The sequence below is a fragment of the Staurois parvus genome, unplaced genomic scaffold (genome assembly GCF_062004578.1).
Source record: "Staurois parvus isolate SC_StPar_1 unplaced genomic scaffold, SC_StPar_1.0 ptg000017l, whole genome shotgun sequence".
In the NCBI taxonomy this organism is placed as follows: Eukaryota; Metazoa; Chordata; class Amphibia; order Anura; family Ranidae; genus Staurois; species Staurois parvus.
The window spans coordinates 19,902,881-19,928,047 of record NW_028317813.1 but is presented as its reverse complement, the minus strand read 5'-3'; the positions used below and the strand labels follow the sequence as shown (position 1 = coordinate 19,928,047).

Sequence of the window (25,167 nt, the reverse complement as noted above, 5' to 3'; positions counted from 1 at the left end):
CATGCATGAAGATTGAGAATTGTTTTACTTGTTTGGACACTGAGTTTCATATGAATTCTCTTTGATTATTTGCAGTGATTTTATTATTTATTGTTATCCCTTAGAACACTTTAATATTCCCGGAAGGGAATACATGTGTTGCACTTTAATATTTATTTACACTTTTTTTAGTATATATTTATATTTTTTATATATTGATTATTATGGATTGTATATTGCACAGTTATATAATTTGCACATATTTTTAGCACTTTCATATGTCCGTTATTATTATATATGGGATTGTAGGTTTAGCGCTGCACTTTATATTATTTATTTTTAAAGGCACAGTAACAGGTCTTTGAGAGCCAGAATTCTTGCTATTTCTTAGGTGTTCAAATTCTTTAAAAATCATACAATGTGATTTCCTGAAATTTTTTTTTCAATTCTTTCTCTCAGAGTGGGAATGCACCTACAATGGGAATTCCAGACCCCTCCATGATTTCTAAGTGGGAGAACCTGCAAAAATCGCAGGGTGTTCGTGTGTGTGTGTACACTTATTTGCAAATCTCATAAAACCTGTCAGTCCTAGATGGATGTGAGTGACATATCTGTATTTGTTTTAGGTTTCAGGATATTAATAAGCTTGACTAACGAAAACCACAATGATGGTAACAGATATATTGGAAAGTTCAAGCAATGCATAAAAACGCACATCATAGATAAGCAGGAGTCAAAACCATGCACAAGGACAAAAGGATTGTACCAAGCATCCAGGTTGAGCATGCTGGGATAATGTCATTATCAGATTTTAAACTCCTCTACAAGAAAATAAAGAGCATATTTAAAAATACCACATTAAAATACAAGAGGTTAATATAGAAGGTTTACAGCCTACCTTTCTCATCCTGGCATAATCTATTAATCGTGCATATGCACTGGTCCCGGCAATGATAAGTTTGGGTCGGAAGAGACGAGCGGTCACCTCTAGTTGGTCATAGTCAATTAACCCAGTCGCTGCCTAAAATAAAAAAAAAATTAAAAATAAAATAAACCAAAATGAAAATAAGTTGATTGTGAACATTGCTGCACAAAACAGATTCAGAAACAAAACTAAGATTACATTTTGGTTGTTGCAGATCAAAAACCTTGATTGATCCTGTATTTAAAGTGGTACTAAAGCCTAAATGGTTTTCACCTTAATGTATTCTCTGCATTAAGGTAAAAAATGGCTCACCTACCTGTCCTGACTTCCTTTCCCTAAACACTTACCTGGCCCCATGTCACCGCTCCAATGCTGTGTACGTTTCCAGCTTTGTTCCCCTCACTTCCTGCTTTCACAAGTAAAACTGAGGGAAGCAGAGTCATATGCTCCTGCTGCTATCAGCCAAATGCCTGTGAGGAGGGAACGGGGCATGGCTTACCAGTGCTGTGTGTGTCTATGGACGTACACAGGCCAGCTTGGGAGTGTGTAGGCACAGTTGCATCTTTAGCACCAGGCTTGCTAAAGGAGGCACCTGGAGGAGAAAAAAAGCCAAGAGCACCAGCAGGGGGGCTTCCAAAAGAGGAAAAGTGATCTTTCTGTGCAATATCATTGATAAGAGCAAGCATTACCTTTTATTGATTTTAATTAGCCTATAGTATCACCGCTCCTATCAGACCAATCTTCCCATCTTACTCTGTACAGTGTGTAAAACTCTTCCAAACTCAAAATGTGACTCCAAAACCCTTCTTCAGTTTTTGACTTGGGACAAGTTAGAACCTCTGCCAGTTTTCAGTTGTGTCTGTGTGCCTGCTGGTGGACTGTTCTAGCCTATTTCATATCTAGGTGGCCAGGTGACAAATGTTTATACTGTTATGTCGCTGTTGGGGTGACTTTACTTCCAGTCTTGGTGAAAATGTTGTCACCAGGACAGGGAGAGGAGATCTCCCTATCTAGCAGCTAGTAAAGTAAGAACACTTGATATGCAAACTAGTTCTGGGTTGGGTATTTTATACAGCATTAAAGCCAGGCAAATTGCATTTTCGAAAGACAAGACGACTGCAATTTCTGATCTTATTCTATGAACACTGAACTTCTCCTATATGCTCCTTGTTAGTCATTTATCACAGAAACCACAACTGCATATAATATCTGAACATATCAGAGATTCAGAACTGTCCTGTGCACACTTCTTGTGTTATCCCATGGAGCCTAAATAGCCCTGTACTTTTCTTGAACTACAGAACAATTCCCCCTTATGTTGTTGAGATATGGAGAGGGGAGGTATTCTGTAATTTAGCAACAGACACAATTTGCAAATTCAGTGCAGATGTAGCCCACAGCAGAAAATTAGGAGCTGAATGCTTTTCTGCCAGGATCAGAATGTATTTTTGTGTACTATTGGGGTCCTTAAAGGAACAAAACATGGGGAAATGGGCACATATTGCAGAGATGTACCTTTTTTTTCGCTCTGACATGAAGTTTAGCTTTACCGGGAAATCCTGAGACATATTGTGCATAAGTTCCCTAGAGCCAGCAGTTTTTGATAGTATATAACAGTAAAAAGCCACTGTGGGTCATTAACTACCACACCCAAAATGCCTAGCTAGAGCTTTCTTTTAAAGTTCACCTCAAAATGTCTACTCAAACCTGACCAACATTTACCATCCTTCCATTTTCAGCATTTATTCATGCTATGCCCCTTTATATGCAACCTAAAAAAATTTACTTGTGGACAAATACTGCACTTCATCCACCCATAGACAGAGCACATTTTCCTATGCCCTGTTCTTGTGTGCACACCCCCAACACACGTTCTGTAATCTAATCCAGTGAAATGACAGTCAACATGACAAGGATCACACTGGAGAGAGAAAAGCCTGGTTGGCTAGTAAGCAAATTACTGGAACTATATAAATTAGGACTGACAGAATAATCATCACACACACACTTCTGTGAACAACCCTAATTCCAAAAAGCTGGGATATGGTGTAAAATCTACAAAAAAAACAGAAAGCAATGATTTGCACATTTCATAAATAGATAACATGAAATGTTTAAACTGAGAAAAAGGGTAAAAAGGGAAAAGGGGTAAGATAAGGGGTGTACGAAGAGGAGAGAAGAAAAACAAAAAAGTGAGTATATTAGCTGAACGGATTACACACATCGCTGTACGTGGAATAAGTTGTATTATACAGCTAGCAATGGATAATTTAAAAATGTTAAAAAGTTGTAATACTTTTTAAAAGTGTTATACTCTTTAGCGATTTTTTTTCCTGCAAGCGCCATAACATTTTGCTATGCAGAGCGAGGTTTGCATTAAACACCAATGAAACATTAGAGTTCTGCATACAGATTTAATATATCATTTTTTATTTTTGTTATCTACAACTCACTAATCAGACTGTCATGTGAAATGTAGGTCAAAATTACAGAGGTTCCCCAAGATTTGAAAGTATTTTCAAGGGTTAATCCAGGATTAAAAAAAAAAACAAGTTTGAGAATATTTGTATTCAAAATGTGTATTTGTCAGAAAGTCCACCTAAAGCATACATGAGCAGGGTTTTTAAACACTGCATGGAAAAAAGGGGGCAATGACGCAGAAAAAGACAGGGAAACAATGGGGGACACATAGCGTGCTATAAAAAATGTCTACTAAAGAACCACACAAAAAGTTATGAAACAAGCAACAGTGCACTAAAGTTCTTGCCATGAAAACTCTGTAGAAAGACTTTGAAATATAAAATGTACAGTTCACTGAATCCTAGATAGAATGAGGGCCTGTAGCTGAGAAACCTGGACTTAGTGCGCTGTCTAACCTGTCAGTCCGTGTGCTGGATAAGTCATGACAATAAATGCAGTATGACCAAAATTGGACAAGTCAGGGAAGGCAACAGTAACCAGACTGAATTATTAAGTTGCAGTCTAGCGACAGTGGCCCCCAGCAACCAATCTCAAGCAGTTTAGCAGGGCTAATTAAACCAAGGACAGGTGAGTTATGTCAGCTACAGGCAAAAAGATAGTGTTTTTATTTTATGGAGGCACAAATCAAGCCCTAGGTGGTGACGGAACACCATGGCTATAATGCAGAAGTCATGCCTAATATCAGATCTCTCTGCCATGGATGACATTGTGTATCAAAATTAATATAATAGCCTTATGATGGGTGCCATATCCCTCAGTGGGAAATACACATTTTATATTGAGAGGAAGTATATTTTATAAAAACATTGCAAGGCGATAAATTACACAAACATTACTCATGGTTACTATAATTATGAAACATAGGTCCACTAGAACACATCTATTGTACATTAATAAGAGTTTAATAATGCTTAATGCCATGGAATACATTTACATGCAGATCTGGAAACCGCATGACAGTTCATGTAATAAGCTGCAGACTGTTATATGGAAATAATATAAATAAGAATGCTATTTAGGAACAAGTAAGCAAGCTTAAAATATTGATTGGGAACACGCTTCATTTTTTTTCTCTTTTATATACACAGTGCTGTGAAAAAGTATTTGCCCCCTTCCTGTTTTTTTGCATATTTGCCACACTTGAATGATTCAGATCAAACAAATTTTTATTACACAAAGATAACCCGAGTCAACACAATATGTCGTTTTTAAACAAAGATTTTGTTTATTAAAAGGAAAACAAAGCTGTCCAAACCTGCCTGGCTCTATGTGAAAACTAATAACTGGTTGTGCCAACCTTGGCAGCAACAACTGCAATCAAGAGTTTGTGATAACTGGCAATGAATCTTTCACATTACTGTGGAGGAATTCTGCCGCACTCTTCTTTGCAGAACTGTTTTAATTCAGCCACACTGAAGGGTTTTCAAGCATGAGCGGCCTGTTTAACCAATTCAATACCGTGCAATGTTACACCTTCCTGCCCTGGCCAGTTTTCAGGTTTCAGCGCTCTCACACTTTGAATGACAATTGCGCGGTCATACAACACTGTACCCAAACTAAAATTTTATCATTTTCTTCACACAACTAGAGCTATCTTTTGGTGGTATTTAATCATCACTGGGGTTTTTATTTTTTGCTAAATTAACAAAAAAAAAAAAAAAGACCAAACATTTTGAAAAAAAAAACCACGTTTTTCTTTGTTTCTGTTATACAAGTTTGCAAATAAATAATTGTTCTTCATCAATTTAGGCCAAGATGTATTCTGCTACATGTCTTTGGTGAAAATAACCCAAATTAGGATGTATTTTTTAGTTTGTAGGAAAGTTATAGAGTTCACAAACTATGGTATAGATCTGAATATTGATCAATCCTGAAGTACTGACAGCCAATCTAATTTCTTGAGGTCCAAGAATGTCAGAACAGTAGAGATATCCCCTAAGTGACCCCTTTTTGCAAAGTAGACAGTCCGGCGTACTTCATAAGAGGCATGGCGAGTTTTTTGAAGTTGTATTTGTTTTGTCATGTTTCGGAAAATAAAAAAAATTAGTTTCACTATTTTTTTTTTTACATATTGTCACCAGTGCAGTACAGCGTCATCATATAACTGGCATGGCGGTGATCAGGGACACTGACTGGTGACAGTATAAAAAAAAAAACCAAACTTTTTTTTATTATTTTTTATTAAATTTTCTTTCTTTCTTTGTTTTAAGATTTTGGGTTTTTTTTTATATTTCACTATGACCAAAGTAGTACAATGTTACCATAGTAACATTGTACTACTTTAGGGAAGTGATCAGTATTTTTTTTTTTTTTTTTTACACAAATTTTCTTATAGCAGAGAATTACTTTGCTATAAGCAAGCATTTACCTGAATGACATCGATTCATTCAGGGGTTTTTTTTTTGTTGTGCTTAGCTGTGATTTGGCCACAGCTAATCACATGACATGTGCATGTAATTAGCTGTGACCATTCACAGCTAGACACTAGTATACAATGGATGGCATGAATGAAGCCATCCATTGTATACAACTGTCATGTGACCTGCTGTGATTGGTCACAGCAGGTCACATGGTACTGGCAACGGGGCTGATACTCAGATCTGTCATCGGTCATGTCCGAGGTACACGGCTGGTGACAGATCGCGCCGCTGCGCTGCTCTGCAGGAGCGCAATCTGCACATGTGCGGGAGGACGCCATATGGTGTCCACCCGGAACACTGATGACATTTGCCGGCCGCCATTTGGCCATAGGGCGGGCGGCAAATGGTTAAAGTGGTAGTAAACTTGAAAGACAAAAAAAAAAAAAAAACTTTTATAATGTGATAGTTTATAGGTAAAGTTAATCCAGGGAATATCCGATTGCCTCTCGGGGGGGATCAGGAAGGAATTTTTTTCCCTGCAGGAGCATATTGGATCATGCTTTGCTGGGGTTTTATTTGCCTTCCTCTGGATCAACTGTGGGTGTAGGATTATAACTAAGCCAGACTAACTATGTAACTATAGTATGCATTGCACACTAGCACATTATGTGAACTGTACCTTAATACGAAGCCCTCCAGTGATGCGCTGTCACCTGTAACAAGGCTTCCATCTTCTTCTTGTCTTCCTTCTGGGTTTGAGGGCTCCGGTCCTTTGAATGGCAAGCCGCGATGATGTCACCATTTACAGTAAAGGGTTCTGAAAGAGCAGAACGGGTGTGCTGTACCTTCAGAGAAAATGCGCTGGTGACGTCATTCCCGGCTGCACAAGCAAATATCTCCTAAACAGTGCACGTTTAGGAGAGATTTACAGTGCCTACAGGTAAGCCTTATCATAGGTTTACCTGTAGTTAAAACATAAATATATGCCTTTACTACCACTTTAAGGGCATGCCACAGTCTGTCATTTAGATTTAAGTCTAGACTTTGACTAGGCCAAAACCTTAGCCATTTAGAAGTGGACTTGCTGGTGTGCCTCTGGGATTTGCAGCATGTACAAATGCTCATGCAAATGGAGCCTAAAGGTACTGTATATCAAATTCAAACAAACTTATGTGGCAAATTACGTAAAATAGCTCAGAAAGGGGCCAATGCAACTTCAGAGGTCTGAACTAACCCAGTAGGAAAATGATAAATTAACACATTTAGCAACAACATCTCAATTATAAATTACTTTATATTAAAGAAGAACTAAACCCACTGGTTTAACTGCTTTTGAAAAGAAAGCTCAAGGTGAAAATGATCAATAAATGTTATTAAATCCTTAACCACTTAAGTTCCTGGATCTTTTTCTCCCTAAATTCCCTAGAGTGCCAGAGCAATATTTTCGTTTCAGCAATGTCTTGGTTCCGCACATTATATCTTTTACGTTTTGTACTATCCTAATGTATTATACACTGCTTTTTTTTTTTTTTTTTTTTGAGAGATGGGGCTTTAATTTGGATGCATGCAGAAGTGATTTTATTTTCACTTTATTTTTCATCTGGACCTGGTCGTTAAACTAAAACTGGCCATACACTGCTTGAAATTTTGGCTGATTCCTGCTACATCAGCCAAAATTTGAGCTGTGGGTGGCCCTGTTGGCACCACCCTCAAATGGAAAGCAATCTATAAACTGAGGATGGGTGGATGATTGAAAGCTCCACCCCCTCTATTCATAGATCATGTTCCACTCATATGAGCTGTGGTACGGTTTCTATGAATTGCAGATCTGGGAGGAGAGGGTGGACATAGCTTGTCTTGATGATAGAATATCATATATAGGCGAGAGCTAGAAATAATTATGGATCAGCTAACACAAAGGTAAAGGTAACAACTCCTTATAAAAATGTGGTATCAAGTGCAGCGCTAAATAAATAATTAATATATTATTGGGAAACAGTCAAGTGCAATGTATAAAGTGAAAATCAAAGTCCATATATAAAACAATGAATAGTGTTTGGGGAACTACAAGGCACAGCAATCACGGTGAAGGATAAACTGTGAAATGGTCCAGTGAGGGAATCCACCACCTCTGCCAGATGTAAACTCATCAGAAAGCTACTGGTAAAAGAGCATGTATGCACATCACATCAGGAAATAGCAAACAGCCAGAAGCTGTCTAACATGGACTGCTCCTCCACAGGCAAACTGAAGGTGGGCCTTCTCCTAGGAAAAATAGCTCATCACCATGCCAGTGACCCTCCTTTCTTGCGGATGTTCAATAGGAGCAGGAAGTCCAATTAAACCCTTCTACTCTGTTGGAGAATATATGGACTTTATTGATTTTCACTTTATACTTTGCACTTGTCTTGATGATAGCCTGTGACAACCCCTTAGTTGTATAAATCCCCACCACACTAGAAGATTACAGAGACAGGGGTAGAGTGTTGGGATGAATAAGGGACACATCCTACTGACCAAGATATGTCCCTTGTGCTGATTTTTCTGTTTTTGACTTTGAATGCACTCTAACGTCAGGACCCATCCCGATGTCTGGACCGGCAGCTGGCTCAGCCTCTCAGAGCCAAGAGCCAGAGCCAGTTGCTGCCTCCCCCTCCACAACCCAGCGCTCACTTGGGGGTGGGGGCAGAGTAGAGATTGGTGATTGACAGTCACCAGCTGTCTGCTCATAGAGAACAGAGAACTGAGCGATCGGCAGTGTTTCCTGCTCAGTTCTAAGTCTTAGAGCCAGCGGGGGACAGATGCAACATTGGACTGGTGCTGCATCCACCTACGGAAGTATGATTTTAGAAAAAAAAAACCCTAAACTTCTATTTTAAACACCTGTTGAACACTGATAGGGCCTGCATCCCCAGCATGTGGAAACAGCTCCACCAACTGTATCATAATTTTTTTTTTTTTAAATCTCCTCTCCCTCTCTTTTACATACCTCTACACCTCGGGTTTTTTTTCTGTAACAAGTAGCAAAGAAAAATTAACAAAATCCCCTGGTGAGCACCAGCACTGATCTTCTATTGATGTGCAAGCCCCATTCTTGCTCCATCTTGCCTTCGCACAATTGTGTTACTTATTACGGTCATTGATCTACTCCTCCTCTTGTGTAAGCCAGTAGGATCGAGTAACTGTTGTCGACTGCCTTCTGGCAGAGCAACGTTGTATCCTTACTATGTATTGCACTTGTGTTTGTTGCACTTGATATAACAAGATATTTATTATCAAACTATCATTTCTGGATGCAAACTTATAAGGAATTAAAAAAAAAAAAAAGACCTTTAAAGCTGAGCTTCATGAATGATCTGTACTGGAAACATACATTGTTCCTGGTACAATGTAAGTATGTATAGCTTATAGCCTGCTGGGAATGTTAATCATCAATATAGTAGTTGACCCTACTACAGAGATGACAGCAAGTTTCCAGGTCATGCTTATGGTGTCCTGTGTGAGCAGCTTCCCCGCTGCCCATGGACCACAGGGAGCCACTTGCTTGGCACTGACACCATACATAGAATGCCTTGTGTTTTCAATGAAAACCAGATGTTCCCAGATTGGAAGAGGTGGAGACCATGACATCACCCCTCCTCTCCACCTTGTCCAATCAGAGAAAGTCTTGTATTCACTGGTAAAAAAATAAATAAAAATACTTATTTCAATAATGTATTCGGTTGTGTACCTTTAGTTCTGCTTTAAAGGAAACATCATTCCAGTCCAACAATACATAGTAAATGTGGAAACAATGAATAATAACCATTAAAACAAATGTCAGGGGTTAAAATCAATATAAAAATACACATCTAGAGCCAACAGCAATTGGTGTAATTACGAATAAGAATATTTCATGTAGGTGGCAACACCTATAACAGAAAAGAGAAGCTGCCATGCAAGGCTATGTACGTTCATCGTTATGGCCCTCATAGCTCTAAATGTCACCTGAGCTATCTAAATATCTACAGAATTCTTACATATTCAAATCATAAGCAAAGCAAATGACCTATCTTCAATAATGAGCTTAAGTTGTGTTTTACATTTATTGCTATCTGTCTGTGTTTAGAAAAGACTGCTCTGCAATGTCTTCTGTTATGCTCATTGCATTTCCCATTTCTAGTAAAACAAGAAACCGCCAAAGTCCAAATTACAACCTGGAAGAAAAGTAGATTTTTGCCTATGTTTATTTTTTATTGATTTGGGAATGTCTGTTTACTTTCATTTGCCTGCTGACTTTACATGTATAGATGTGTTTTTTCTGAAAATGATATTGTTTCACTTGACTGTGTTTCCAGTAGCCAGACTATTACTCCTCTTTATTATTCACTTTATTGCACCTTTTTCATATGTCTGCATCATTGCCTCTTCTCCTTTACCCCGTCTTTCCTGAAGCATTTCCAAACGTTTCCATCTTTTAGGCTTCTTGACTTCTCTATGTAGCAGAACTATAAACCATTCAAGAACTCTGTACCTGGCACTGGTTCGACAGGCATAGAAAACGCCTTACAGCAACTCAACACAATTTATAGAACAAAACAATTACAAAAATGCTAACTTTTTAGATAAAGCATTTCAGACTGAGATGTACTGGTCAATGAGTTTTTGGGGGTTTTTTTTTTACTCCTCTAGCTGCTTAAATTGCTAACAGTGGCTACAATACCAGTTCATTCCAAATCAAATCTGCAACACAAACTAATCTATGGCTGCTTGGCAGAGAACACGATCATTTTTGGGAAACAAAAAAAAATTACAAATCAGGTATGAATGTGTTCCACCGATGAATACTAAATTCCTAATCTATAAAAATATATATGATGCATTCAGTAGAGAAAAAAAATATCAGATAATCCTTTCCGGAAGTGAGGTCATCTTCTAACTTCCTATAGCAGGCTCACAACATTGCTGTTAGTACACTGGAATCCCAAGTAGTGCTGTCAGCCCTGCATACAGCTGGCAAAACAGTGGTAGAATTTTGTAAATGAAACAAGAGAGCTCACTGGCATCAAGTAAGATACTCAAAAAATCTTAATAAAATAAAAACATTGCACTCACAGAAGTGATAGAAAGACACGCTTCTCACATAATTTCTATAACAAACACCTCATATATCCATTGGTGCTTCATTCGAAGACTGATCTCTAATATCCTGGCCAACATGATTGAAGACATTACCTCTTCATTAGAGCCAACTCGCCAACACAAGGAGACCCCGAATACCCATCTTCATCTCTCTCCATACATGTTTATAGATACCACTCCCCTTCGATTAGCATACAATTATACAATAATAAAATCATGAACTTAAAGCAATATAATGTTAAAGAACAGCATAATAGATCTGCTTGTTTTTCTCAGCACTTTAACTTATCAACTGCTCATCAGTGAATATCTAAAAGCAACAAAACAAACCCTTAGGGGGTGAGAGGTGAACCTTGCATATATTAACCCGCGGGGATAAATAAGATCATAGATCACAACTTGTGTCCCACAACTGATCAATTGCTTGAGTTTTCCCTCAGATACTAAAACACTTTTCTAACAAGCTCCACAGTTGATAACTCCACTCCAGCAAACCCGAGCAATCAGCTGGTGGGTCCGCCGACTGGCCAGAGTCCTCAACAAAGCCAGGATAGGCTTTGATCAGGTCTCCACTGTGGTAATCAAAAAGTGATGGCCTAACATCACTGCCGGTTTAGCCGGATGTCATCATCGCCATTTTTAAACAAATCAAAAGCATATAAACCACCGATCTTGGTGTTTTGAATGTTTTTGAGGGCAGAGGAGGAATTTGGGTTCTTATAGACCCCAGATCCCTGCATAAAGAGAGGTTTACATTCCTTGTAACAGCAATAAAAGTGATCAAACAAAATAAATAAATAAAAATGAAAGTGCCCACGTCCCCCAGTGCTAGCGAGCAAAAGGCGAACGTGGGCTTTGATCCCCCACACACATGCAAACCTTTCAGAAAATATATGGCTTATGTTTACTTTTCTTTTTTTTTTACACCAACTGAAAGCTGTAAGCGAAAAATTTAAATCAGATTTTTTCGAGAAATTTGAATATTTACATTTTTGCATACGTTAGATTTTCACCATTTCACAACAAGGCACATTTTAAAATTGTCAAATATTACAGTCGTACCTTGGTTTACAAATTTAATGCATTCTCCGGGACATTCGTAAAAAAAAGGGAAAAATTGCAAAAATGGTCCTGCTAGCTGAATTTAAAAGTGGAGCACAGGGCTTGGCAGCAAAATATACACTTATTGGGATTTTTTATTTTTTTTTTACCAAAGACATGTAGCAGAATATATTTTGGCCTAAATTTTAGATGATTTTTTTTTTTTTTAATTGGATAGGTTTAAGAGTTGTCAACCCACTACTGAAAGATAGAAGACTGCTTTTGGCAGGATCACCAGGTATTTTTCAATATTTGCAGCAGGTTTGAGGAGACATAAACATGGGATGCTGGAAAGCTGTGCAATATATTTTAAATTATATTTAGATTGCGGCCTTTAAATTAAAATTGAAAAAAAAATGTGCAGTATTCATATAAATGAAAAGACTGACATCAAGGATAAGCTTTTTTTTTAAAACTTAAAACCAACGCATTCAAATTTCCTAATGAGCTGATGATAACCGCATCCTCAAAGTGTGGAAGTCAAAAAGAGTCATGTCAGATGTGGTGGTTTGTGGTTTTCTGGTAGGAAATCCTCTTCTCTTACAACATCCAAATTACTACCAGATTAAGCACTTTCATGACACAAAAATCATCAGGTTAATGAGGTGTATACACATTGCAATTTTTCATGAAAATCTAAGGCCTTAGATCCTAGTTCAAAAGGCTATAGTATGATGACACTAAGGCAAACAGCATCACAAACAGCAAAGCATGTAAAAAGCCTCAAGAAGCTTTCTCAAACACCTTAAAGCACCTTTCAGCCCAAAGGCAGGCCACAGACGGGCCGGTTTTTGGCCGATAAATGAAAAATCGTTCGGCCCCATTGCCGATGCTGCCACCAATGTCCACAAAAAACAGTTTTTCGCAGATTTTCCAGCATGACCGATAAAAATAAACGAGATCCGTGAAAACCGGTTGACGGGCTGGCCCCACTAACGACGTGAATATCGGATGATTTTTCGTGCAAAAGAAAAATCGGCCGATAAACGACCCGTCTATGGCCTGCATTACATGGGAATGCTGACAACATGCCTGAAGAGGCGACTGAACAACTGAAGAGGCGACTGAGGCAACATGACTGAACTCTGGAAGCTGTGCCCACAAAAGGCAGACAAAGGACTAATCAATAGTGGTCCTGTGGTCCCGCTGCAACTGATCTTTCCCCACTACTGACTTGAAAGATGTACAGCCAAAGCTCTTTTTTTATGTAAATGACAGGAAAGAAGTTCGTTCTGCACTCCTGTGACCCGTTTTCAGCTGACAGCGGGCATAAGCCTGCCGTCAGCTGACATCACTCAGCTGGTCCGGACTGGGGAAAAAACCCAACTTTAACCACTTGCCCTCCAGAGCATTTTTTTTAAAGCACTAGATCAATTTTTTTGTGATCCAGTGCTTTACATTGCAGAGGAGAGATGTGGGGTCTTATTGACCCCATATCTCTCCATAAAGAGGACCTGTCACTAATTATTTCTATCACAAGGGATGCATGCATTTTTTGCGATAAGAAAAAAAGTGATAAAAAGTTATTTTAAACGGACAGTGCAAAAAAAAAAAAAAGTTTAAAGTGCCCCCATCCCTCCATGCTCGCACGTAGTGGTAAACGCATACGAAGGCCACCCCCACATATGAAAATGGTGTTCAAACCACACACCTGAGGTATTGCCACAAATGTCAGAGCAAGAGCAATAACTCTCGCACAAATCTCCTCTGTAACTTTGCACTGCTAACCTGTAGAAATGTTTAAAGTATCACCCATGGAGATTTTTAAGTACCGCAGTTTCACACCATTCCACGAGTGTGCGCAAATTTAAAGAATGACATGTTGGGTATCTATTTACTTGCCGTAATGTGGGGTATAATTTAATTTTTTTGTATCAAAGCGTTTTCGGCACCAGAAGTTTAATTTCGGTCGAACCACTATGAATAAGAATATAAAACATTTAGCGTTTGATTTACTAAAGCTGGAGAGTGCAAAATCTGGTACAACAACTGTATATGGTAGCCAATCAGCTTCCAGTTTTTGCACTCACGTTTTAGTATATCAACCCCATAAAGTCACAGGCACGCTACTATATTACTACTGTGGAAGTCTCTTTCTAGTGAGTTGTATAAATATGAACAGTGGGGGGTGGGTGGTGGTGGGGGGGGGGGGGGGTGTTCTCTCTTGGTAATATATGCTGTTGAGTTGACAGAATGGATGCCAATTACACACAGCTGAAGTCATTTTGGTATTCAACCCCCATTCCTGAAGTGACCAAGCAGCTTATAAATGAGATCTTTATTGACAACAGACTAACTATGAGTAAGTCAAAACACTTTGTATTTCTGCTGTAAAATAAACCACTTGAATTTTAACACCTTCCCGCCCAGCCTATAGCAAATTGATGGCCGAGCGGAATGCTCCTCCTTCTGAGTGGGCATCATATGATGTCCTCTCAGAAGGTGCCGCGCGATCTGTCACCGGCTGTGTCCACAAGACACAGCCAATGACTGATCACTACATTGGCCCACTGCCAGTCTCATGTGATCGCTGTGACCAATCACAGCAGATCACGTGACAATTGTAAACAATGGATGGCTTCCTTTCATGCTATCCGTTGTGTTAGTGGTGATTGGTCACAGCAATCAAATAGTACAGACTGGGCCCATCACAGCTAATCACAACAAAAGGCACAGAAATGTATCAGTTTCTTTCAGTAAATTTTTTTTTTTTTTATATCAAAGAAATAAATTGGTATAAGCAATCATAATGTGTAAGAAAATTGAAAAAAAAAAAAATTTAATAAACAATTAAAAAAAAAAAAGTAAAAATTTGTATACACAGTCACCAAGTCAGTGTCCCTGATCACTGCCATGCCAGTTATAGGATAACGCTGTTACGGACTGTTGACAATATGTGAAAAAAAAAAAAATGTTTTTGGCAATTTCCCAAAAACGAACAAAAAATTACAACTTAAAAAAAAAAAAAAACCCCAATGCCTCTTCATAAACAGCTTGAACTGTCTATTTTCCAAAACAAGGTCATTTGGGAGATATTTATACTATCCTGGCATTTTCAGGCCTCAAGAAAAGAGGCTGTCAGTACATCGATTGTCAGATATATACCATAGTTTGTGGACTTTCCTACAGACTAAATATACACTGATTTGGGTTATTTTCAGCAAAGAAAATGTAGCAGAATCCATTTTGACCTAAATTTATGAAGAAAGGTTATTTATTTTCAAAATTTTATAACCGGAACGCACAAAAATTTGTTTTTATTATTAAAAATTTTCAGTCTTCTTTTATTTAGCAAAAAAATAATAAAAAAAAAACTCAGTAATGATTAAATACCACCAAACGGAAGCTCCATTTGTGTGATACAAAAAAATAAATAAATAAAAATTTCATAGTTTAGTGTTGCATGAACGTGCAATTGTCATTCAAAGTGCGACAGCCCTGAAAGCTGAAAATTGGCCTGGGCAGGAAGGGAGTAAAAGTGCAGTATTAAAGTGATTAACCAGTTCATGTCTGGACACTTTTACCCCCTTCCTGTTCAGGCCAACAGGTCATGCAACACTGTACCCATATGAATTTTTTAGCATTTTTTTGAGACAGATAAAACTTTATTTTGGTGGTATTTATTCACCACTGGGATTTAAATTTTTTTTTTGCTATATAATGAAAAAGTCCAAAAATTTTGAAAAAAAAAAAAAAAAAAAAAAAAAGAGTTTTTCTTATAAAATTTTGCAAATAAATAATCTTTCTTCATAAATCTTGGCCAAAATTTATTGTTATCTTTTTAGTAAAAAAAAAAAAAACACGACACAAAATTAGTTTATAACCAACAATTATAATTTTTTTAAAAACATTTGTTTACATTTTTATATTATTTATGTTTTTTTTTTAACATACTGTCACCCTAGCAGTACAGTGTCACCATAGGTGCTCATTCATCCAGAGCAGGAGGTGCGTTTCTGGCCAGATCACCAGTTTTGAACAAGGAGATCCAGCAGCATATATATCTCTCCCGAGAGGCCACAATTATAGAATGTTCTTATTTCTATCAGCTCTTCATTTTTAAGGTGGAGTTTACACCAAGGAGCTGTCCCGTTTGCTGTGAGGGTCCTACGTCGAGGACTGAAGTCCGGTTAAGGGTGTAGCGAGTACCTGAGAAGTACCATATCTTCATCAGTTCCTAGATGACCACTAGTGCCCTACAGAATACCTTTACATGCACAATTTGGTTGTGCGTCCGGTGATTGCAAGCACACCTCTTTTTCCCTTACCCACAAGGAGTCACGAGCACCATATTTATCTTAATCTGTGAAGGAGCTACTAATTATCCATACACACTGGATGATATAAGCACATTTCTAAGGAAGAATTTGTGTGGACTACTGTACGTTTATGTCACTGGTTTTCGTCCATAAAGGATGACGCACTATTTTCACTTTATTGCGCTCCTTGGTAGCGCTGTTTCACTTATCACTTTATATTGCCATTTGATATCATTATTATTTTAGCGCTGCAATTTTGATATAGTTACCATAGTGACACTGTGCTACTTGTAGGGGTGATGAAGATTTTTTTTTCCTTTTTACACTGATTGCTTTTACACCCATAAAGGCTGTAAAAGCAATCATTTCTCCTATCTGGCTGCATTCTTGCATTGAGAAATACTGTGAGAGCTGTGATTGGTCACAGCTTGTCACATGGTACAAGGCTGTTGTGAATAGCCTTGTACCATGTGACCTTTGTGATCATTCAGATTTCACTAGTAGTAAGCCAAGATGTCAGAAGTGACATCTTGCTTTCACCTATTCATGTGATCACTGATTGGCCAATCAGTGATCACATGATCGGGACCTCACACAAAGGTCCCGTACAGCGATCGGTGTTCACCAGATCGCAGTGCTGCGCACTCCCAGGGAGTGCACATAGTCCAAAATGGCAAGCGCCGTTTATGAACGGCAACCCGCCCCTGCACTGCCACCGTCCGGCTGTTTATATACAGCGGCCGGACGGGAAGTGGTTAATAAACTCTGCGGATTATATATGGAGTCCAATGCTGACTTTCTCGACCAAGTGGATGGTGCTGACCGGAGCCCAGCTGTGACACCGCCACCTGCTGCATGATAATAGTTACAGGATAGTGCTTGAGCTCATTTGTTTGGAAAGACAAGTGGTGCACCTTTATTATATTTTTGCAGCTGAATTAATTCAAGGTTGAAAGTTTCCCTTCAAAGCCTCTTCCTTGCGTGCGATGCTTCAAAATCCCAAGTCAGTGTAGCAAGGGTTAAACATCCCTAGGGCTGTTATCACATCTTTTAGAGGGTGATGTAGGGATTATGTATTGTGTATGTAGGGATTATGCTCAATAAGGATGTACTTCTAGCAGGAAATGGGTAGTGGATGCCTGCTTACAGATGGACTGTATCCAGCGAAAGAGGTGCCACTTGGTCACCACCAGAGATTTCTTTCATCCTGTCAATTCATGTGCATTTCTTTACTATAATATGAAGGGTGGAGTACCAAACCGTTTTAGAACTTCCATATTTTGCAGTACACAGAGTTACTCATACAAAAGATTGGTTGCACAGAGAGATAGAGCGTAAACCTGTCTTTAAAGGGCTATGGGAGGTTATTACTTAGAGTCTGCCTGGGATCAAACAGCTTCAGTTATCAAGTTCGGTCTACAAACTAAGAAAAATAGCAACAATTACATTCAGTAACTTTCCTAAATCTTGGGGTCTTCTGAGCCCTTTATGCAGAGGAAGAATTTTAATTTTTTTTCTTTTTTTTTTAAACTCTGTTGCTTGGATATATTTTGTAACATGTTCTGAAATGGCATATACTAACAATCTAACAAAGAAATATTAAATACAATATTACATTCTTTTTGATTGCTGTACAGTAAGCACAAAGCTAAAGCGGCAGAGTGAGCCTGTTTTCCTATGCGTCTAAACCCTGTAGGTGGTAGTGATCGGTTTTAACAAATCTAGTAACTGCTAAAGAGAGCAGCATGGGGTTTTACAAAAACTGTACTGGGCTTTTATCTTCTAAACGGCGGAGTTTACTGACCAGAAATGCTTGCTTATTGTACAAGAAAAAACAAAAATTGGCAGTTTTAGCATTAGGTGCTGGCTTTATATACAGGTGAAACTCAAAAAATTAGAATATCATGCAAAAGTTCATTTATTTCAGTAATGCAACTTAAAAGGTGAAACTAATATATGAGATAGACTCATTACATGCAAAGCAAGATAGTTCAAGCCGTGATTTGTCATAATTGTGATGATTATGATACATACTGACAGAAATGTATACAAACTTACTAATCTTGTCTGAACAATTTAAAGTAAGTACAGTATAGTAAATGAAACTAGATGCCACTTTACATCTAGGGAACACTTACATTAAGCTTGTAAGGCATGGATTCAAAGTAAATTGAGGTAGCTGAGATACGTTTCACATCAGACATGTACCCGTGTGTTAGGCTTGAAAAAAAAAAAATAAAAAAAAATGTTATCAAGTCTGTCTGAATCTGAAAAGATTTCAAATGTCACAGAATACTCATTTAAAAAGGCTAGCTCAAATTACAAGTCATTTTTCTCTTTCAGTGGAAAAGCAACAGTAGTTTTATGTTAGCCTTTATTGATGAAAAATGTTTGGAGCTTAATTGGTACACATTTTTGGCCAACTTAAGTTATAAAAGATGTAAGCTTGTGGGATAACTTTGATCCCATTTTCATGCAATTCTCACAGTTAACAAGATTTTCCCTATAATGGCCCTAGAGTGTGTACATGGTTGCAAATGGCCTACTGATCTTGAATTGTAGCTGAAGATATCAATGTGCAATTGCCAACGGAAGCGCCTTCCAGAAAAGGCTTCAGGGGACAGCATATAGGAAGCCTGCCATAGCAAAACGTCAGGCATTACACTGAAAGGACAATATTGTTTTCTGATCAAGCGAGGCTTTAATGCTATCAGTCACATAGGAGATACATTGCTTTCAGTAAGTTGGCAGAACAGCCTGCATTGGTAGAAGAAGCAATAGGACACAACCAATGAATAAAACAGGAAGCCAAGCCTGCATATGTAATAAGAAAATATGGCTGCCCAACGCATATATACTACAAATTATACATACAAAATTGTACACACTGATAAGTTTTAGAACTACAAATTATAGATACAAGATTGTACACACTGATAAGTTTTATATCTAAAACTGCTGTCTTTAATGTGTAACTCTATAAGAAAAAAAAAAAAATACCTTTAAAAATGGTCAACTCACCGAAGATATTTTCGTGTTCGGTAACTAAAAAGAGATAAGCCACCTAATGGTTTCTCAGGAACACTATATTGAAAGGTCTGCTCCTGAGTTTCCAGGTCTGCACCGCCACCAAAGAAGCCCAATTGACTCCATTATTCATTTTTTAAAAATCTGGTCAATAAATGTAAAAATATAGTGAGCTAGAATATACTTACTGTCCTCCATCAGGAAGATCCAGTCCCATGAGGCGGTCATGTGGCTGCAGAAGGGCTGTGTATGCTGCAAAATTAGCCGGGGAACCAGAGTATGGCTGCACATTAACTCCCCATTTTTCTGGGTCCAGTCTGAAGGCATCCAAAGCACGTTGCTGGCACAGCAACTCTATCTGATCCACAACCTCAGCACCTCCATAATACCTAGAAACACAGCAAGATTTAGAGTCACATTTTACATTTTTGTCCTGTGTCTCCATTTTATTAAAGTGTACATTCTGGATAGGGCAGGAAAAGGTTAAACCATCTGTTAAGCTTTTTTCCCCTATTAGGGAGATTACCTCCACTATTTGTACTCTTGACTGCTGATAAAAAAAAAAAAAAATGAATTATCTATGGCCAGCTTTAGTTTACTGACCATTTACAAACATGTGGTAAGCAAACGTTCATAGCTACGTAGTGATATATTAGGAGGAGTGGATAACCATGGCTATTTTCACTTATTCACAGGCCTGTTGGGTGATTTACATCCAACCAAGTGCCACCTATCATGGCAGAGCATGTCCCCACTTAGGTTACCTTGTAACCATCCCTCCTACCATCATGTTTACTCTTATGCCACCCTTTAACCCTCCCCCCTTTGCAGAACATATCTCTATGTTGCCCCCTTTTCTCACCCCCCACCTCCTTTCAGTCTTACTGCGCTCTCCACTCACACTGGTCCATCTCAACTGTCACACTGGGACCCATAAACTCACTCTGCTTCTTCACATCATCTGGAAACACAGTTAGCACTGTACATACAGCTTCATGCACAGTGTTTCCAGTGTAGTTTGTGGTTAACCACGTGTCTACAGGGCACCTATACCCCCTTCCTGCCCAGGCCAATTTTCATTCTTCTACTCCTCTCAAGTATGGAAATAACACACAAGATTTTTTTTTTTTACTGCCTAAACACACAGAGGGGCACAAGGTTCAATGAGCACCTTTAGGTTTTCAAGGGGCATAAATGATGCATCTGATTTCCTGACTACCTTTCACATTTCTTGAGGCCCTAAAGTGCAAGGAAAAGAGCTAGAAACACCCACAAAATTATCACATTGCAAAGTAGACCACAAAACGTATTTAACCACTTGCTTATCGGGCTCTTATACCCCCTTCCTGCCTAGGCCAATTTTCAGCTTTCAGCGCTGTCGCACTTTGAATGACAATTGCGCGGTCATGCAACACTGTACCCATATGAAATTTTTATAATTTTTTTTTTTAGACAGATAGAGCTTTCTTTTGGTGGTATTTAATCACCCCTGGGTTTATTTTTGCTAAACAAATCAAAAACAACCGAAAATTTTGAAAAAAAAAATGTTTTAGTTTTTGTTATAAAATATTGTAAATAAGTGATTTTTCTCCTTCACTAATGAGCGCTAATGAGGCTGCAGTGATGGGTACTGATAGGCTGCACTGATGGACACTGATAGGCGGCACTGATGAGGGGACACTGATAGGTGGCACTGATGAGGAGGCACTGGTAGCTGGCACTGATGGGCATTGACAGGCATTACTGATGGGCACTGAAAGGCAGCACTCATATATGGCACTGATAGGCGGCACTGACAGGTTGCACTAACTGGCATTGATAGGAGGCACTGACTGGCACGGATAGGTGGCACTGAAAGGCAGCTCAGATGGGCACTGATATGTGGCATTGATGTGCACTGGTAGGCACTGATATGTGGCATTGATGGACACTGACAGGCGGCACTGCTGGGGCTACACTGATCACTGTGCCCTGATGATCAGCGTAGATGTCCCCTCTGAGGAATGCTGATTACCGGCTCTCTTCTCCTCATGAGCTGTCAGCATGAAAGCTTGTGAGGAGAGAAATGCCGATAACCGGCATTTCCCTATTTACCTGCGATCAGCTGTGATTGAACACAGCTGATCACATGAATGAGCTGACGTCTTCGGCTCTGGCTGTTGATCGGTGATCCGCTGTGTCTGAGGGACACAGCACACAACCGACCGGAGCAGCACACGCGCGGTTAGAGTGGGAAGACGTTATATGACGTCGTCCCAGAACGAGAGAACCGCCCTGCGCCCATTTCCTTATATGGTGGGCGGAAGGTGGTTAAAGCATAGTTAGCCCAGGATACCTCAGATGCAAATCTAATTGCTTGCTATATGCCTGCTTTTGGTGTAGATCGTCTGCTGAAAAAAAGACAAAAGTCCATCTTGTTCAACGGCAGAAAAGAAGAAGAAAAAAAAAGTTATAATCTTATACCTACAGTTGATCCACAGAAAGGCCTAAAAACCCAGCAAAGTACGATCCAATTTGCTCTTGCAGGGGAAAAAATTCCTTCCTGATCCCCCGAATATTCCCTGGATCAACTTTACCTATAAATGTTAGTATCCGTTATATTACAGTGGATATAAAAAGTCTACACACTCCTGTTAAAATGTCAGGTTTCTGTGATGTAAAAAAACGAGACAAAGATAAATAATTTCAGAACTTTTTCCACCTTTAATGTAACCTATAAACTATACGACAGCTTGTATGACAAAAAACTGAAATCTTTTAGGTGGAGGGAAGTAAAATAAAAAACTAAATAATATGGTTAAACTAATATTGTTGAGGCACCTTTTGATTTTATTCCAGCACTCTTTTTGGGTATGAGTCTATCAGCATGACACATCTTGACTTGGCAATATTTGTCCACTCTTCCTTGCAGACACTCCAAATCTGTCAGATTGTGAGGGCATCTCCTGTGCACAGCCCTCTGCAGATCACCCCACAGATTTTCGATCTGATTCAGGGCTGGGCCATTCCAAAACTTTAATCTTCTTCTAGTGAAGCCATTCCTTTGTTGATTTGGATGTATGCTTGGGTTGTTGTCATGCTGAAAGATGAAGTTCCTCTTCATGTTCAGCTTTCTAGTAGAAGCCTGAAGGTTTAGTGCCAATACTGACTGGTATTTGGAACTGTTTATAATTCCTTCTACCTTGACTAAGTATGTGTATCTAGGATAGAATTCAGGCCTTTTTTAAAGCAATCTACTGAGCTGGCCAGAACCAACTCTTGAGAGAGACTATTCCACATTTTCACAGTTCTTACTGTGAAGAAACCTTTCCGTATTTGGAGATTAAATCTCTTTTCTTCCAGACGAAAAGAGTGCCCCCTTGTCCTCTGTGATGACATTAGGGTGAATAACTCTACACCGAGTTCACTATATGAACCAATGATGTATTTATACATGTTGATCATATCCCCCCTTAATCTCCTCAAGAGAATAAATTCAGTTCCTCTCATCTTTCCTCATAGCGGAGCTCCTCTATGCCTCTTACCAGTTTGGTTGCCCTTCTCTGTACTTTCTCCAGTTCCCCAATGTTCTTTTTGTGAATTGGTGCCCAAAACTGAACTGCATATTCCTGATGAGGTATTACTAATGATTTGTACCGGGGGAAATGATATCTCTCTCTCTGGAGTCTATACCTCTTTTAATACAAGAGAGGATTTTGCTCGCTTTAGAAACCGCAGCTTGGCATTGCATGCCATTACTAAACTTTTGATCTATCAGAACTCCCACATCCTTCTCCCCCATTGATTCCCCCAGTTGTACCCCCCCCCCCCAGTATGTATGATGCATGCATATTCTTAGCCCCCAAGTGCATAACCTTACATTTATCAACATTAAACCTCATTTTCCACATAGTTGCCCAATTACACAGTGCATTGAGGTCGGCTTGTAAATTGAAGACATCCTGTAAGGACGTTATTCCACTGCACAGCTTGGTGTCATCTGCAAAGACTGAAATGGGATTTATAATCCCAGACCCTATATCGTTTATAAATATATTAAAACGTAAGGGTCCCAACACTGAACCTTGGGGTACACCACTGATGACCCTAGACCATTCAGAGTATGAGTCATTACCCACTACTCTTTGAATACGATCTTTTAGTCAGTTTTCTATCCAGTTACATACAGATTTTCCAAGCCTGTAAACTTTATCTTACACGTTAGCAGTGTGTGGGGAACTGTGTCAAACGCTTTTGCAAAATCCAAGTATACCACGTTCACCGCCACCCCTCTGTCCAAGTATACCACATCCACCGCCACCCCTCTGTCCAAGGTTTTGCTCACCTCCTCATAAAAAGAAAGCAGATTTGTTTGACAACTTCTGTCTTTCATGAATCCATGCTGTCTGTTGCTTAAAATATTATTTTCCAGCAAGAACTCGTCTATGTGGTCTTTTATTAAACTCTCCAGTATCTTCCCAACTATAGAAGTTAACCACTTGCCCTCCTAAGGATTTACCCCCCTTCCTGAGCAGCCCATTTTTTGCATTACGGCGCTGCGTTACTTTAACTGACAATTGCGCAGTCATACAATGCTGCACCCAAATGAAATTTAATGGGTTTTTTTCCCCCCACGAATTGAGCTTTCTTTCAGTAGTATTTAATTGCCTGTGCGTTTATTTTTTGCACAATAAAAAAAAATCCGACAAGTTTGAGAAAAAAAACAATATTTTTTACTTTTTGCAATTAAACATGTCCAATAGAAAAAAAAATCATATTTCGTCATAAATTTAGGCCAAAATGTATACTGTTACATGTCTTTGCTAAAAAATTCCCAATACATGTAAATTAATTGATTTATGTGAAAGTTTTAGATTTTACAAATGGCGGTATAGATACTGGAATTTGTTTTTTTTTTTTTTTTTTTACTAGTAATGACGGCAATCAGCGACTTATAGTGGGACTGCAGCGGACATTCTGACACTGGGGGGAACTGACTTGGTGTCACGGACATCCCCAGTGACACCAATAGAGTGATCAGTGCTAATAAAAAGCAATGACACTGTACTAATGGCACTGGGCAGGAAGGGGTTAACATGAGGGGCAATCAAAGGGTGAACTGTGTGCTGGGAGAACTAATGGTAAACGAAACAGTTCTCCTCCCCGTTGGAGATCGTCAGAAATCACCAGGTGCTGGCGAGTAATCACAGGCCAGGACCCGGTGATTGACAGCCGTGGCCGCGAATGGCGGCACGGGTACCTGAAAATACACACACACACACACACACACACACACACACACACACACACACACAATTATGAGCACCCATCCCTAAAAATTAGAAACAATGTCTTCAATTCTCTAAGGACCCATGGGTGTATGCCATCTGGTCCAGGTGCTTTATTCACCTTTATTCTTTCTAAATATTTCTGGATCATATCAGTTGTAAGCCAATGTGGATCATCTGGGGCTATGTCAATACCATGCCCATTATGGACAAGAGCTCCCCCATGCTCCTTTTTATACACAGAGCTGAAGAAGATATTTAATAAATTTGCCTTCTCTTTGCCCCAGTGACCCACTCTAGATTATTTTGATAAGAGCCTACATGCTCGGACTGGACCTTTTTACTATTTATAGCCTACATTGTAAGCACCAAGGGACAGGGCCCTCGAACTCCTCGTGCATTGTATTGTTACTGTACTGTCTCATGTACTGTCTCCCATTATAATGTACAGCGCTGAGCAAACCGTTGGCGCTATATAAATACTGTATAATAATATATTTGAAAATGAACTACAGAATGCAAAATTGATAGCAGGACAAACATTCTTCAATTGTTGCAGCCTTGATTTCCTTTTTACATATTCGGTTATATAATTTGTAAGGTTTAATAATTTTTATATTTATTAAAAGCGCTTTTCTTATTATCTA

The 25,167-nt window shown here is 38.9% G+C and overlaps 1 protein-coding gene across 1 annotated transcript in view; it reads right to left on the bottom strand.

Moving 5' to 3' along the window:
• Window positions 1–25,167, bottom strand: part of SHMT2 (serine hydroxymethyltransferase 2) — a 117,706-nt gene that overhangs the window by 47,741 nt on the left and 44,798 nt on the right. Inside the window, exons 4-6 of the mRNA XM_089681166.1 lie at window positions 19,442–19,642; window positions 18,365–18,446; window positions 878–1,000 (exon numbers count right to left, since the gene is read on the bottom strand). Coding sequence (XP_089537292.1) covers window positions 878–1,000; window positions 18,365–18,446; window positions 19,442–19,642 — 406 coding nt within the window. The remainder of the gene's footprint in view (window positions 1–877; window positions 1,001–18,364; window positions 18,447–19,441; window positions 19,643–25,167) is intronic.